The sequence below is a fragment of the Styela clava genome, chromosome 9, assembly GCF_964204865.1.
Source record: "Styela clava chromosome 9, kaStyClav1.hap1.2, whole genome shotgun sequence".
Taxonomy (NCBI): Eukaryota; Metazoa; Chordata; class Ascidiacea; order Stolidobranchia; family Styelidae; genus Styela; species Styela clava.
This window is the reverse complement of record NC_135258.1, coordinates 2,189,462-2,204,661: the sequence shown is the minus strand read 5'-3', so window position 1 is coordinate 2,204,661 and position 15,200 is coordinate 2,189,462. Positions and strand designations below refer to the sequence as shown.

The 15,200-nt window shown below is 35.0% G+C and overlaps 1 protein-coding gene across 1 annotated transcript in view; it reads right to left on the bottom strand.

The window, feature by feature from the left end:
* The window catches only part of LOC120331517 (uncharacterized), an 88,290-nt gene that overhangs the window by 64,419 nt on the left and 8,671 nt on the right, over positions 1 to 15,200 (bottom strand). Inside the window, exons 5-6 of the mRNA XM_078116077.1 lie at positions 12,476 to 13,951; positions 11,889 to 12,199 (exon numbers count right to left, since the gene is read on the bottom strand). Coding sequence (XP_077972203.1) covers positions 11,889 to 12,199; positions 12,476 to 13,951 — 1,787 coding nt within the window. The remainder of the gene's footprint in view (positions 1 to 11,888; positions 12,200 to 12,475; positions 13,952 to 15,200) is intronic.

Below are 15,200 nucleotides of genomic sequence, written 5' to 3'. Positions count from 1 at the left end.
GGGCCAGTATATAAGCACCTTCCTTATTTATTTTTATGTTCTATTCACACGGGCGGCTATTCAAACGGGCCCTTAATCAGGATCGAGCGATAAAACGAGCATATACGTACCTTACATATACGTGCATTTCAACAAAAAAATTGCTTTATTATGATAATTTTATTGAAGCTTACCTAATTGCTATGTCCTTGAATTTTAAAGAAGTTATTAATAACTTTTATGCTTTGTGAGATTTCAGAATGTATTCGAAATTCCATATTTGAAAATATTTTTCAGAATGTTTTCAGAGTAGTCCAGCATTCGGTTATGGCCATCCCTACTAATAACTCAAATACATTCAATAATGAGTTGTATTTAAAAAAATTCAAAAATCTCATCGCTAGTGTTGTTTTCTTAAGTTATTCTGTACTAAAGCCAAATATAGGTTTGCCTTATCTAATAATAAAATTATATAAAAAGAAAATTAAAACTGAAACAAGAATTTTATTTTAACAAATATGGTTTGGGCATAAACTAAAGTGGAATCTAATATCGCTTTACAAAAAAAAAATGGCTCCTACACTATTTGACCGAATTCTGACAATTTTTGCATGTTTCTTCCCCGACCTCCATTTTCTACCAGAGTATGCATACACAACAACATATACAAATTCATTCTCCTTCTGCTTTTAAGCATGAATCCAGAAATACTAATTTCCTCACCAGGGCTGGGCGTTTCGAAACAGTGTATTTACTGCCGTCAGCATATTTTTCGCAGGCATCTTCTCAAACATGTTAACTTTATATTCGGGTTGCTATATTATATAATGTAATGACAATATTAGTATTAATTAATAATATCATTAATTGACTTTATACTGCCACCTATTATTTGTCCAAACCTTTTTAAAGACTACTTTGTAATAATAACGTGGCTCGTGGGATGAAGTACTCTCTATTTACACACGTTATTGGTATGTCAAAAAAAAAAAAAAGAGAATGGCTATTTAGTTATTTATGACCCTTCGATTTTGCCAATTCGGGGAACAAAAAAAACGACACCAGACTGGAAACACACCTGTTAACCAACCCGTGGATAAGCATTGTAGTACTTATCACACTGTTCAAGCTTCATAACATTCAAATGTTATTTCATCGTTCCAGTTAATAGGTTGTTCAAAATGATTGGTACTATCTTTTTAACCAGATAATAACGCGGTATTGTTTAGAATAGTTAATTCAGTGAATATGATTGTATCGAAAAAACATAACTGGTTCTAACCCTATAAAACTGACCAACAGAGAAAAAAATTTTTTTGCTCGTTTTATTGGAGGGCTATATGGAAAAACCCACTTTTTGAGTGCTAAAAATAGACATTGTCTTATTTGCTGGGTAGACTTGAAATACGGTATTTCTTATATAATGAATGTTTCCCCATTCATTGACTGACTTGCTCATCTCTGTAAAAATGACCAATTAGCAATAAATTGAAGGTAATGTAGCAATTGGAACCTCTATGTACAGCGGTTCCCAAACTATGGGTCGCGACTATGGGTCGCAAAAGGAATCTTAGTGGGTCGTGAAAAGATGTAAGAAGCTTTGATTAATTAAACTGGGTATTAGGATCGGTGGCGACCCGAATACGTAAATCTTCAAGAAAAAAATAAAAATTAAATTGAATTTAAATTCTAATCTGTGAAAATTTCCTTTTTACGATCTTCTGAAAGGAACAAAAAATTGCTACACAAAGAATGACTATGTGGCTTTTTACGCATAGCTGTTTTGTACACTGTACAGCATTTCTTACCGTGTTTACCCGAAATTTAGACAAGATTCAGATTTATTTTCTTTCGAAAAATAACACTATGGTTTTTTTTGGAAGCGGTCTTTTGTGTTCATTTATCAGAAAATAAAATTAAATTGTAGGAAATCACGAGATTTTTTAATAAACATTATATAAAAACTGACATTCATTGTTTTTATTTGTATTTCCTATACAAAAATCAAGTGACAAATATCATAATTGTGATTGTGACATGCTGACATCACACAATCTTGAATAGTGATGTAATCTTCACCTTACCATCACGTCATTGAACCTTTCCTCTCCCACACATTTTAAATTTATTTTACGGGTAGGGTTTAATTAAAATCATTTTTAAAATTCAAATTAGGTCTTATTTTCAGGCCAGGTCTTATTTTGGAAAAAACACCACTACCATTTTCACAAAATTTCAAGAAAAAATGTGATTTTTTTCAACGTACATGTTAAAAGCTAATAGGAAATCCAGGTAAACCTAGCTGGGAACGAAAATATTTTTTTGCAAACCTGCATGGGGAAAAATGTGTCTTGACTCTCTGAAATTTTAATTGTCACACATCCCTGTCCCTGAAAATTCAGTATCTCCATAATAAATTACAATTTGGTGTAGTCATTAGACCATTCTGTCCCTATTTTTAAAGCATTGGACTTATGATTTTTATTCAGATTCACTGATCAATACTCATTGAATATAATATTATCCAATAAATATTAGCAATAATTTTATATTAAATTATTTTATGGTATGGCGGGTGGTGCATTGAGCTTAGCATCAGAAATACACTTGCACCGCACCTCTGATTACTCTGCATGTGTTCACAGGTTCAATTTCTGTGAAGATAATTAAGTGCTAGAGGATTGCTGGACTCCTCAACAATGTAGGGGTGGTTGAGGTAACCACTGATTGGTTACGGCTCCCTCCACCATCAAGCGACAGCGGCAAGACCAAAAGCATTTTGTATTTTATCCATGTGAGCGTCTTTTTCAATACAAACTGTCGAATTAGAATTTTATGCTTGATGGGGGAAATCTGAGTGTTGACTAAATGGCTTGGTGGGTTGGATTGTGGCCTGGGGGTTGCCTGTTCCATCCCCCCGCTATAGAATGTATTTTCTGCCACTAGTTGGCATCACTAGTAATTCATTGAAAAGGAAATACATTCTATAAATTTTAATACAAACTTTTTCCTCAGATTATCAAAGACCTGTCATTAGTGGGGCTATTATTTATAGTAAAAAGTTAATTTTCACCATACAATAGAAGGTTCTAAATCAGGGATGGGGGAACCTTTTTACTTAACAGGTGTATAACAACATCGATCTTGTTAGATATCTTGTTTGTGCAAGTCGAATTCCTTTGAGTTTTTTAAAAGAGGACTCGAGTAAATAAATGACTAAATTCTTTCAAATACTTTTCTTGACTCCTAAATAATACAGGGTGTTACAAAAGTAAGTATACACTTCTAAGTTTGATTTGCTTTTCAGGTACTCACTCATAGAGCGTTCATATCTTTAGCAAATATAGGTTGGATAAGTAGTAAAATTTAGGTATTGTTCGGATTTTTAGACAACCCACAGAATGAAAAGGAGATTAACCTAAGAAATGAGGTGCAAAATTCCGGTTTGGCAAGAAGCATATAAACCAGTAGAGCAAACTCAGCGCCTCTTTGACAAATAATTTAGAATTAATTTGGCTCCTACACCAGACGAACAATTTATGCAATTCATCGTAAATTTATGAAAACTGAATCTGTAGTTAAAACACAAAGATCAGGAAAACAGCTGAGCGGGCACTCAGGGGAAATCATTCAGAGCCAAATTAATTCCAAATACTCTGTAAACGAGACCCTGAGTTTGTCTTACTGGTTTATTGCTTCTTGCCAAACAGCAATTTTGCACCTCATTTCTTGGGTTAATCTCCTTGTCATTCTGTGGGTTGATGAAAAATGCAAACAATACCTAAATTTTACTACTTATCCATATTATGTTTGCTGAAGAAATGAACGCTCTATGAGTGAGTACCTGAAATGCAAATTAAAATGAAAAAGTTATATTTGAGACGCCCTGTAGAGCCTTATTCTAAGCCAAAATTAAATAATTTTTTCCCCTATAAGGCGCTTGAGTTAGAGATAGGGATTGATATTGATATATTGTTTCATATTCCCTTTAAACATGCACCAAACACCAATCCTCTTATGAACTAATTATCAGCTCAAATGTATGCTGTTTACTCATTCATGCTCATCAAACAAGATCCCATCTTACCTTTGCATTGCGAGTGTTTTCTTTAAATGCTTTCATTCCTTCTGCTGTCAGATTGCAATCAAAAGCCGTGAATGCCTCCACCTGACATTGTGTTACAACTAATCCAAGTTCACCAAAACCATCGGTTCCAAGGTATTTGTTCGAACTGACATCTAGTAGATTTAGCTGAAATAAATAAGAATTGGGAAATTATTTAACATAATGAAAATACAAACAAAACTATAGAATTTACTGCACTGAGGGTTCACATTGCAACAGAATGAAATGAATTAAAGTTGTTATATAGCAGGCTATGGAACCACTTAATCTAGGTTGCTGTAGAACAAGGGTGTGCAACATTTTCTGACAAAGAGCCATATAACTTCAGACATCTAACTGGGCCATCTTGAGATGAGAAATTATTACATCACAATATGTTATTAATAAGCCTGCAGCAACCAAAATATATTAGCGACTACCAGAGCGCCATGTGGAGGGCAATATAAGAGAATGAAGCTATCGCTTAGCCTTAGCCTCACAGTAATGAATGCACGAGGCAAAAGATTCACTAAAAAGAAAGAGCAAGATTTCAAGAAAGATTTAATGCAGAGACAAGGTCAAAAAGCATTATGTATTTTTACTGATGTGAGAGCCTTTTTAAATATAAACTGTCGGCCTAGAATTTTATGCTTGATGGGGAAAATCTGAGTGTTGACTAGGACCACACTAAATGTCTTGGAGGGTTGGATTGTTGCCCGCGGGTTGCCTGTTGCACATTCCTGCTGTAGAATAAATTTATGCCACTAGTGGGCGCCATTAGTAATCCATTAAAAGAGAAATAGATTATGTCAACTTCCAATATTAAGTTTTCAGATTATCAAACCTGTCATTAAAAGTAGCTAATAACTTATAGATAAAAAGTTAATTTTCACTATACAATCGAAAGTTCTAAATCAAGGATGGCGAACCTTTATACCTATTGGAGAACATACATTTTTTTGGCATTTGAATAATTAATGGCATTGCAGCTAATGTGGGATGCTAAATTGATGTATTACACATAAAACAGATATGTCATAACAATATAGGGAGTCACTCTTTCTCACTGAACTAGTATGGTAAGCCTACTCATAAAGCATAATATACACGTTGTGACCCACAAGTCAGTGGCGGTTCACCATCCTTGTTCTAAATCAACATGTTGCAAGCACAATCAATCTTTAGTAAGGGCAATCAATAAACTTATGACTGTGTGTTGCTAGAGTATATGTCATTGAAATTGAAGCAAATACGATGAATTTCAATTTCCAACTTCAAAGGTAGTGGTATCCAAATATTTCCTATATATTTAAAACAAAAACGCACTTATTTGCCAACCTTTGAAAGTTATTGGGTCCATTGCACTGCCATAATACTACATTTGAGTTGATAGCCTTAGGCCCCTTTCCGCCATGCATTCTAATTTCTGTACAGATTCTGCTTTCTAAGCCTGTCCTCGACAAACTGTGGGCCGCGGTTCAATCGTGGGCTGCTGGGCATTTTCTAGTGGATAGGATAGGTTTTACATATTAATCCCGGGGGAAACGAAAGCTGATAAAATGGCCTAATCATATGGCGAACCAAGGCCCCCGCCCGATTAACAATTCCATGTCGGGTATGGGATTAACTAATTAGCCAGTTTTCAGATGCATAGACTTGGCGGTGTAGGAACCCGTAACCGACCAGTGGCAATCTTCTCGCATATAATCAACCTCGCATGAGATTCAAGCATGCGAACCCACACAGGATAATCAGAGAGGCAGGCGTATTCCTAACAGTTATCAGGATGTGCCACACTGCCGAGCCAATAGTGGGCCTCCAATAAATCTCAATTATGACAGTGATACACAAAAAAGTCCTTTTAATCCGACATTACCTATTATAAATATTTTGCCAAATGATTTTTGTTCATATATCAAACTATTTGTGAAAGATATTTGTCAAACTATATATCAAATTATGAATACCGTATTTGCTTGTTTTGTAGCCCGGGCCCATATTTTTTCAACCAAACTCACTAAACGGGCCCTGATTCAAACCGGCCCTTATTTTCAAGCACGGGCGCTTGTTATTTTTAAAGTAAAATTATACACAAAAATATATAAAAAAACATATATATATATTTAAGATCGATCGTTACAATAATTAATATATTGTCATTTCCAGTTCTCAAGTATGATTTGAACGAGAATAACGAGAATTTAGACTTTTTCTGCGCACCGCAGGTACAAATCCGCAAGAGAAGAAAAGTTTTGCGACGCCCTATCAATATTGAAACGACGCACTTGGGCGTCGCGACGCTCAGTTTGAGAACCACGGTGTAACGTAATCAAGGCTATCTGTTATGTAATTGGATGCCTAAGGTGTGAGTGTTATCTACCAGCGCTTAAAATTCAACAGCGTTGTGACAAAAGCGCTTCTCATTTCTTATTGTTCTCTACCACTGTAAAATCAGCTTTTACATTGGGCCGGTATATAAGCACCCTCCCTTATTTATTTTTATGTTCTATTCACACGGGCGGCTATTCAAACGGGCCCTCAATCAGGATCGAGCGATAAAACAAGCATATACGTACCTTACATATACATGCATTCCAACAAAACAAATTGCTTTATTATGATAATATTATTGAAGCTTACCTAATTGCTATGTCCTTGAATTTTAAAGAAGTTAATAACTTTTATGCTTTGTGGGATTTTAGAATGTATTCGAAATTCCAGATTTGAAAATATTTTTCAGAATGTATTCAGAGTAGTCCAGTATTCGGTTATGGCCATCCCTACTAATAACTCAAATACATTCAATAATGAGTTGTATTTAAAAAAATTCATCGCTAGTGTTGTTTTCTTAAGTTATTCTGTACTAAAGCCAAATATAGGTTTGCCTTATCCAATAATAAAATTATATAAAAAGAAAATTAAAACTGAAACAAGAATTTTATTTTAACAAATATGGTTTGGGCATAAACTAAAGTGGAATCTAATATCGCTTTACAAAAAAAAAAGGCTCCTACACTATTTGACCAAATTCTGACAATTTTTGCATGTTTCTTCCCCGACCTCCATTTTCTACCAGAGTATGCTGATATATATCTTTCTGAACACAACAACATATACAAATTCATTCTCCTTCTGCTTTCAAGCATGAATCCAGAAATGCTACCTAATTTCCTCACCAGGGCTGGGCGTTTCGAAACAGTGTTTTTACTGCCGTCAGCATATTTTTCGCAGGCATCTTCTCAAACATGTTAACTTTATATTCAGGTTGCTATATTATATAATGTAATGTCAATATTAGTATTATTTAATAACATTATTAATTGACTTTATACTGCCACCTATTATTTGTCATAACCTTTTTAAAGACTACTTTGTAATAATAACGTGGCTCGTGGGATGAAGTACTCTCTATTTACACACGTTATTGGTAAGTCAAAAAAAAAAGAGAATAGCTATTTAGTTATATATGCCCCTTCGGATTTGCCAATTCGGGGAACAAAAAAAAACGACACCAGACTGGAAACACACCTGTTAACCAACCCGTAGATGAGCATTGTAGTATTTATCACACTGTTCAAGCTTCATAACATTCAAATGTTATTTCATATTCCAGTTAATAGGTTGTTCAAAATGATTGGTACCATCTTTTTAACCAGATAATAACGCGATATTGTTTAGAATAGTTAATTCAGTGAATATGATTGTATCGAAAAAACATAACTGGTTCTAACCCTATAAAACTGACCAACAGAGAAAAAAAATTTTTGCTCGTTTATTGGAGGGCTATATGGAAAAACCCACTTTTTGAGTGCTAAAAATAGACATTGTCTTATTTGCTGGGTAGACTTATAAGCCGTAAAATACGGTATTTCTTATATAATGAATGTTTCCCCATTCATTGACTGACTTGCTCATCTTTGTAAAAATGACCAATTAGCAATAAATTGAAGGTAATGCAGCAATTGGAATCTCTATGACTCTCTTTACACACAAAAAAAAGTTTCAAACAGTTCTTCAATCCTCCCTCGCAAGATTCGAAGCTGACTTGCAATTGTTACCAATGAATTAGGAAAAAAATTTTCGGGTGAAATATTCTACTCAGAAAAAAATTATAATTTATAAAAAATTGTGCCGGTAAGTAGAAGCCTTATAGCAGACAAAAGCTTCAACTATTTATTCAAAATTTGAAACTGGAAAAATACCACTCCGGAAGTATTCGTACCAATGTGGGAACTAAGAAAGGTAAAGTATCCTAAGGAATAATGCCCTGTTACGAATACTATGAGAGCACCAAAACAACAAAAAGAAAAAATTTCCAAAAATTATTCAACATTTGATTGTAAAGACTCTTTACATGGAATACAAGGAAAACATCTCTGTAATAGCACAAGCACTATAAGATAGCGCCAGATTGTGCTATAATGAAAGTTTTATGTTGTACCATGTTGCAATGCCCAAAAAAGGGCAATTTGTAGAAATCTAACCATTTTCACAAAATTTCAAGAAAAAAATGTGATTTTTGCAAATTACATGTTAAAAGCTAATAGGAAATCTAGATAAATCTAGCTGGGAATTTTATTCGTCACACACCCCTGTCAAAATCTTACTAACCAATGTTACGAAATTATTGTAGAAAATTCAGTAATATCCCCATAATAAATTACAATTTGGTGTAGTCATTAGACCATTCTGTCCCTATTTTTAAAGCATTGGACTTATGATTTTTATTCAGATTCACTGACCAATACTCATTGAATATGATATTATCCAATAAATATTAGCAATAATTTTATATTATTGAGGTGCATCGAGCTAAGCATCAGAAATACACTTGCCACCGCACCTCTGATTACTCTGCGTGTGTTCACAGGTTCAATTTCTGTGAAGATAATTAAGTGCTAGAGCAGGCCTGCACAACTCAAATTACTACGGGGGCCGCAAGCATAAATCTGAATATTCCTTTTTCATTAGAATTAGGTATTTCGTGTTGCAGTATAAACTGACTGCGGGAAAATATTTTACAGGGGTTTAGTGTAAAATCGTCCCAAATATATGTATGACAATTTATTTAGTCACATCTACCATTATGGGATATTTCCATTGTAGGCTAGACAAACAAGCCGTTTAGTAGCAACAGATCTTCCTCTGTTGTACTTTTTCGACTTACTTATTACATTTTTCTACAAAATCTGCTCCAATTTATTTAAAATTTTACAGTAAATAGCAATATCTTTTGTGCGAGAATTTCTGTAACATTCATAAATAAAGGAATTATTTTTTAAGTTCTAAATCGAAAAGAATCCACAAAGAAACTTCAGTTTCATAAACTGCTAGTAAAAAATAATGGGGTTTACGGAATTATTTTTTAAGTTCTAAATCGAAAAGAATCCAAAAAGAAACTTCAGTTTCATAAACTGCTAGTAAAAAATAATGGGGTTAATAATAGGTTGCTAATATGCACTAATTGGTGTGAGATTGTATACCGATATTGTTTTAAACGTGATTCAGTCTGAATACTGAGATATCTAAATTTCCCAAACTGTGGGGCGCGGGGTCGAGCAATGAATTTTAGGGGTCGCGAAGGGCACACCAATTTCACACAAAGTTCGATATTTATTGAAACTAGTGCAAAACATAAATCTAACGATTTCGGAGCAGCGGCACGCTTGCAGAACAATGCCGGTTTTGATTGTTAGACCCGAGAAGTGGCGTGTTTCCAAACACCCGCGGGCCGCACAGAAGTTGTGCAGGCCTGTGCTAGAGGATTGCTGGACTCCTCAACAATGTAGGGGTGGTTGAGGTAACCGCTGGTTGGTTACGGCTTCCTCCACCATCAAGTCCATGCATCTGGATATAAATAACCGGCTATCTAATCTCATACCCAACATTGAGTGGTAATCTAGCAAGAGGCTGTGGTATGACATATCATTAAGACATACTAAACTAAACTCCTACATTGTTTTGGGGAGCTTTTGTTGAACCCCAACATTTTAAACAATTAAAACCTGAGTCCTATTCATAACCTCATGAAGGAGAATCTGATTTTGTGCAAGTTTATAGAAAATCTAACTGTCTTCAATTGACAGAGTATGAACTTGTAGCAATAGTGTTGAGCTAGGTTTTGTTTTTATGGTTATATATAACGACATGCAATATTGAAGTGGTATCAACCAGCAACTCTCTCTTTTTTAATTACACTCCAGCCAATGCGTCGCCGGCCCCAGATAATCATGCTGCTGACAGTGGCATAGCCAGTCCTCTCATCACCTCCCCTTCCCAAACTTTTTCTAAGGAGCGAGACGCACATTGTGTGTCTGAATGCAAAGTTCACCTATTCAAAATTAAGTTTTGACGAGATTGTAATGAGCAATTCGATAGAGTAACTAACTATTCATTGATAATCACATTGCAAGCAGTGGTGCAGCAGCAGGTTTCTGGTTTGAAATGCCTCTTTTTTTGAATTACTGTAGAACCAAAAAAGTTGCTAATAACACTGCGATTTTCCCGGAGCCAATTTTGTTAAAATCTTCGATTGTCTTCGTCAGCTTAGTATGGTCATTTAGTGTGGCCGTAAACATAGCATTTTGGTCAGTAAACTCTAATTCCGCGAATACACTGTCTCTCTTCTCACAAAAGGATAATTAAAAGAGTAATCTGCACTTGAAATTTTGACTGAAAATAAGGTGAGTGATGACTATGACTGAAAAATGGTTCTATAAAATACCACAAACAAAACGAAAAATAACATACGTGTTGTTTTACCAGCTACATGACAGATAAAAAAATTATTGGATGTTGTATATCGCGGCAGATATTAGTATTATCGGTAATATGAAAGGATACGATATAGTAACTGAAGTTGAAACAGGAGATTGTGCAAGCGATGTACCTTCTTCTTATCCATTCTTAAATAACCGTCCCGACGGCAATTCGCCTTTTTCATATAAATTATTCAATGTAAAGTATGTTCAATTACTTTTGTATTGTAGTAATAAACATCTCGTGTACTCTTGTATTTTTGGGGATGTGATCTCAGATCTCGTAATTCTTTTAATGGCGATAACGAATCACAAGATCGCATTATTATGAATCAAATCTAAATAACATTGAATGGTTTACATGCAATTTTATGTCCGCAGATTGCCGGGATATTTTAAATAATTAAATTAACAGACATAATATCATGTACATCACAACTAGTGCTTGAAATTATGATAAAATATTTCAATCGCAATCCACTAAGTTTGAAATTATATGTTCATCTTTGAATAGGCTTACCATATTTCTGAAGCAAAAAAAAAACGAGACGCCGCGAATTGGACAAGCCAACCTTGGTTCTATACCATGGGCTTGGTAATAGTTTGGACGTTTTTAATACCATTGTGGGTAGAATAAAAAAATCAGAATTAGCTGTAAATCCTATTGTAGCTGTAAATCCTATTAAAATAACCTTTATTGTTCTTTACTTCAAATAATGAAAATCGTTGAACTCATCAGAAAACTTGCACTTTGTTTCCGCATTTGATGATGCAACGACAGTACAGTTGAATGTTAAATTAACGCATGGTTCATACTTCATATCACAACTATATTATAACAATTTTTCTCTCTATCTGAACTAGTGAAGTAAGACGCAAATCAGTGGTAAATCGGCTGCCTCCATTAAAAAATATTTTGTTTTTGTAATAGTATCAAATAGAAAAATTATTTATGACTGTCATACTGCAAAACCGAGGTATTTTAGTCTATCGCCAGGACGGCTGAAAAACATCCCAAAATCGGGAATGTCGAATGGTAAGCATACCTTTAAAGAAGAACCATTTAGATTTGACTTCAGGATATGAACCAACTCGGCATTGAGACCACAATTGGAGAGGCAGACCTGATCTAGTTGGCTGCAACGTCGCATAACCGATGACATTGCATGCATTCCGACTGTAGTGAAGGATTCGTTTATAAAACTGATGTCCTTGATGCAGGAACGAATAAGATCGGTGTCATTAGCTTCGTATAATGTCCCAAACAGCTCCAACTTCTGATACGATTCCATTTCTAGACTTGATTGATGTGCGAGAAATTTTCTTAGAATTTCTCTTTTATCATCTTGTCTGGCACCTGGTAATTATGAAATTATTATGAATATTGTATGTGATAAACGTAGGTTTTTATTGTATGGGTTATTATGGATATACGGTACTATTAGACTTCTTAGAGTTATAGAGTGAAATAAAAAGTATCTACCGATTGGTCATGGTTTAATCATTCACCAGACTAGAGGGCCACAATTCAGTATATGATAAATCCGTCTTGTTGACTTTTTCTTTCAAATAGTTAATTCCTAGTTGTCAAACTAATTCAAAATTAGTGTAAAAGAAATGAAATATTACTTACCAGAAGAAAGATTTGTTATAAGACTGCTTTCTATATTAGGATTCAGAATAATTCCACTTAGAAAACGTCGAATAACTGCCCAATGATCGTCTCGAATCTCAGTTTCGATAAAGGTGCAAAACGCAGTAGAATCCATGCTTGAAATATAGAGAGCAGATAATACTTCTTGAAGGATTTGATGACTGAAGAACACTAGATGGTCTCCTTCCATGAGATGCTGATTGAACATATTTTTCCCAGGTACCTTGATGACAAAGTCCCGAACCTCAAGAGGACTAAGCTTTACTTTTTCGAGATCCTTGATTGTGAAAATGACTCGCTTTTCTTTTGTGCCTTCGAATGACATTTGCATCAGTTTCTGGAGTATTTCTTCAATATGTTCCTTTTTATGGGCATGATCTGATCGCATGAAGATGTGGAGGATTTTTAGCATTACCTCAGTCATAGTATCTGGTGGATTATCTGGGTTGTCCTTGCAAACGATTGCATTGAATATTAGGAAAAGAGGAACAGATGATAACGGGATAAGTGCGGGTGACTGCACTGTTAATTTCTCCCAAGCTTTTTCACCGCTGTCACCTATAATTGCAATGAACAAACGCTCGATATCATTTTGAGCCAGACCAGCGAGGGCAGTTATGAATTGCGGCCGCAATTCTGATGGGAGTGATGCCACTCTGAACTCGCGCGATGAAATCACGATCGTCATGTCAGGAAAGAGATTGCCTGTTATGATATTGTACATGACAGTTGCTGTGCTAGATTTATCATTATATTTCATCTTGTTGTGTTTTCCGAGAAGACTCCAAGTTGCTTGATCAAGTCCGTCAAGGAAAAGAATTGACTTTGATTGATTTTGTTGCAGCCGTTCATAGCCTTCTTCCAATTCTTGTGGTGAGAGTCCTGAAGCTTCTTTTCCAAAAAGAAGTTCACATGGACTGATGGCTTCATCTCGTGTAGTTCCTTTTAAAACGGGGATATCTTTGATGTTCAAGTGATGAATAAATTCAAAGCGATGTTCCAGCTGCAATGCTTCATCGGCTTGGGCTTCTTCTCCTAATTTGTTTGTGATATGAAGTGTTCGTGCGAGGCGTTTCATACTTGTTGATTTCCCGCCCCCTGCCTGTCCCAATATGGCAATATACCTGTATTTTTTGTTGCCTAATTGTTGTATGAGTTCACTCTGAGAAATAGGTTTTCCAACTTTTTCTTCATTTGCTTTAACAGTGAATCCAGTCTCGATATTATATTGCCTAGTCTTGGGGGCCATTCCTCCTCTGTAGAAAAGTGGCACTTCTCTTAGTTGGGGATTTACTTCAAAGTCTGGTTCGTTTAAGTTTAGCTGTTTGTAATCTTCTGTGATGTTCACTTTTGTTTGCTCCAGGGTTCTCTTGTTGAAAAATTTGATAAATTTTTTTGCATGCTTTCTTCGTTTCCTTTTTGCCTTTTTACCATTTCCTTTTTTTGTACGGATTCCTGAATAAGATATGAATGCATTTAATATTCAGGTTAAATAATGTTGTTATTGATATTGACATTATATACAGGTCTATACAAATATGTGACTTGAAAAAGTCAATAAAATCAGGTATTTTGTGAATGTTCTGAATCTGTACTTTGCGAATTTGAACGGGTCCGGAGAAACAAACTTATTTTCTGGTTGTTTATGATGATGCAAATGGGCAGCCTTCACCCAGCATTTAATTAATTATATAAGAAATTGTTTGTTCCATCATCTATCAAATCCAATATTGGAAACTAATTATATTTATATAGCAAGTTTATGACTTGCCCCGAGATTGATAGATAAAAAATTGCTCGCCGTAATAATAGCAAACAAATTTTTGGGTCACGTGTCGCTCGCTACCTCTTACCAGACCTAATTTGGATTCTATTTTGCATGCTTTATTGCAAAAACCATGACTACTACTGCATAGTAGCCTGGAGCAATAGTTCCCAACAGTGTTCACTATTAGCGCATTTTTTGCACTTTCGCAACTTTTCTTAGGGACTGCGAAATAGCACTTTTTTTCCGATTTTGAAGGGCAAAAATTCAAAGTTGACAATTATTTTCGTGCGAGTATGAAGTTGACAAATAAGTTGCCTACTAGTACTTTTGTAACCCAATTTTGAATTACATAATGATATTTGCTGGAATTCTAACCTATGTGGTGCATACATATGAGATGAAGCTTTCCCATTAACGGCAAAATTCTTGTTTATAATATGATTATTATACAAGCACACCATTGCGCTTCTCCCGCAAAAACAGTTGGCGGCCTCTTCGAAACCAGACGTCCAATACAACGCAGTGCGTTTCTTCAAACGAGAGTGGTCATGTGACTGTCAATGATATCGATGAATTGTGACCAAAGTACACGATTTTCAAGTGCAAGTTTGACAGGATTTGTTTCTTCCTCAGTGAATTTATTGGAGCCATTCAAAAAGTTCTGATACCCGATACATTTTTTGTAACGAATGTAAACCTAGGCCATTCTTTTTTGAATTAGAAGAAACTTTTAGCAGCATCTCACAGATTTGCGAAATCACCAAATACATAGGTCGTATTAACAGCCATTTTATTGTAACCACGAATGTCAAAAGCACGTGCCATTTTGCGATATTTAATATTATCTATTCATTCTCTATAAATCGTACTTTTGACTAGAGTCAAAAATTAAATGCAACTATTTCTCACTGATATGCGAGGTTATGATATTATTGC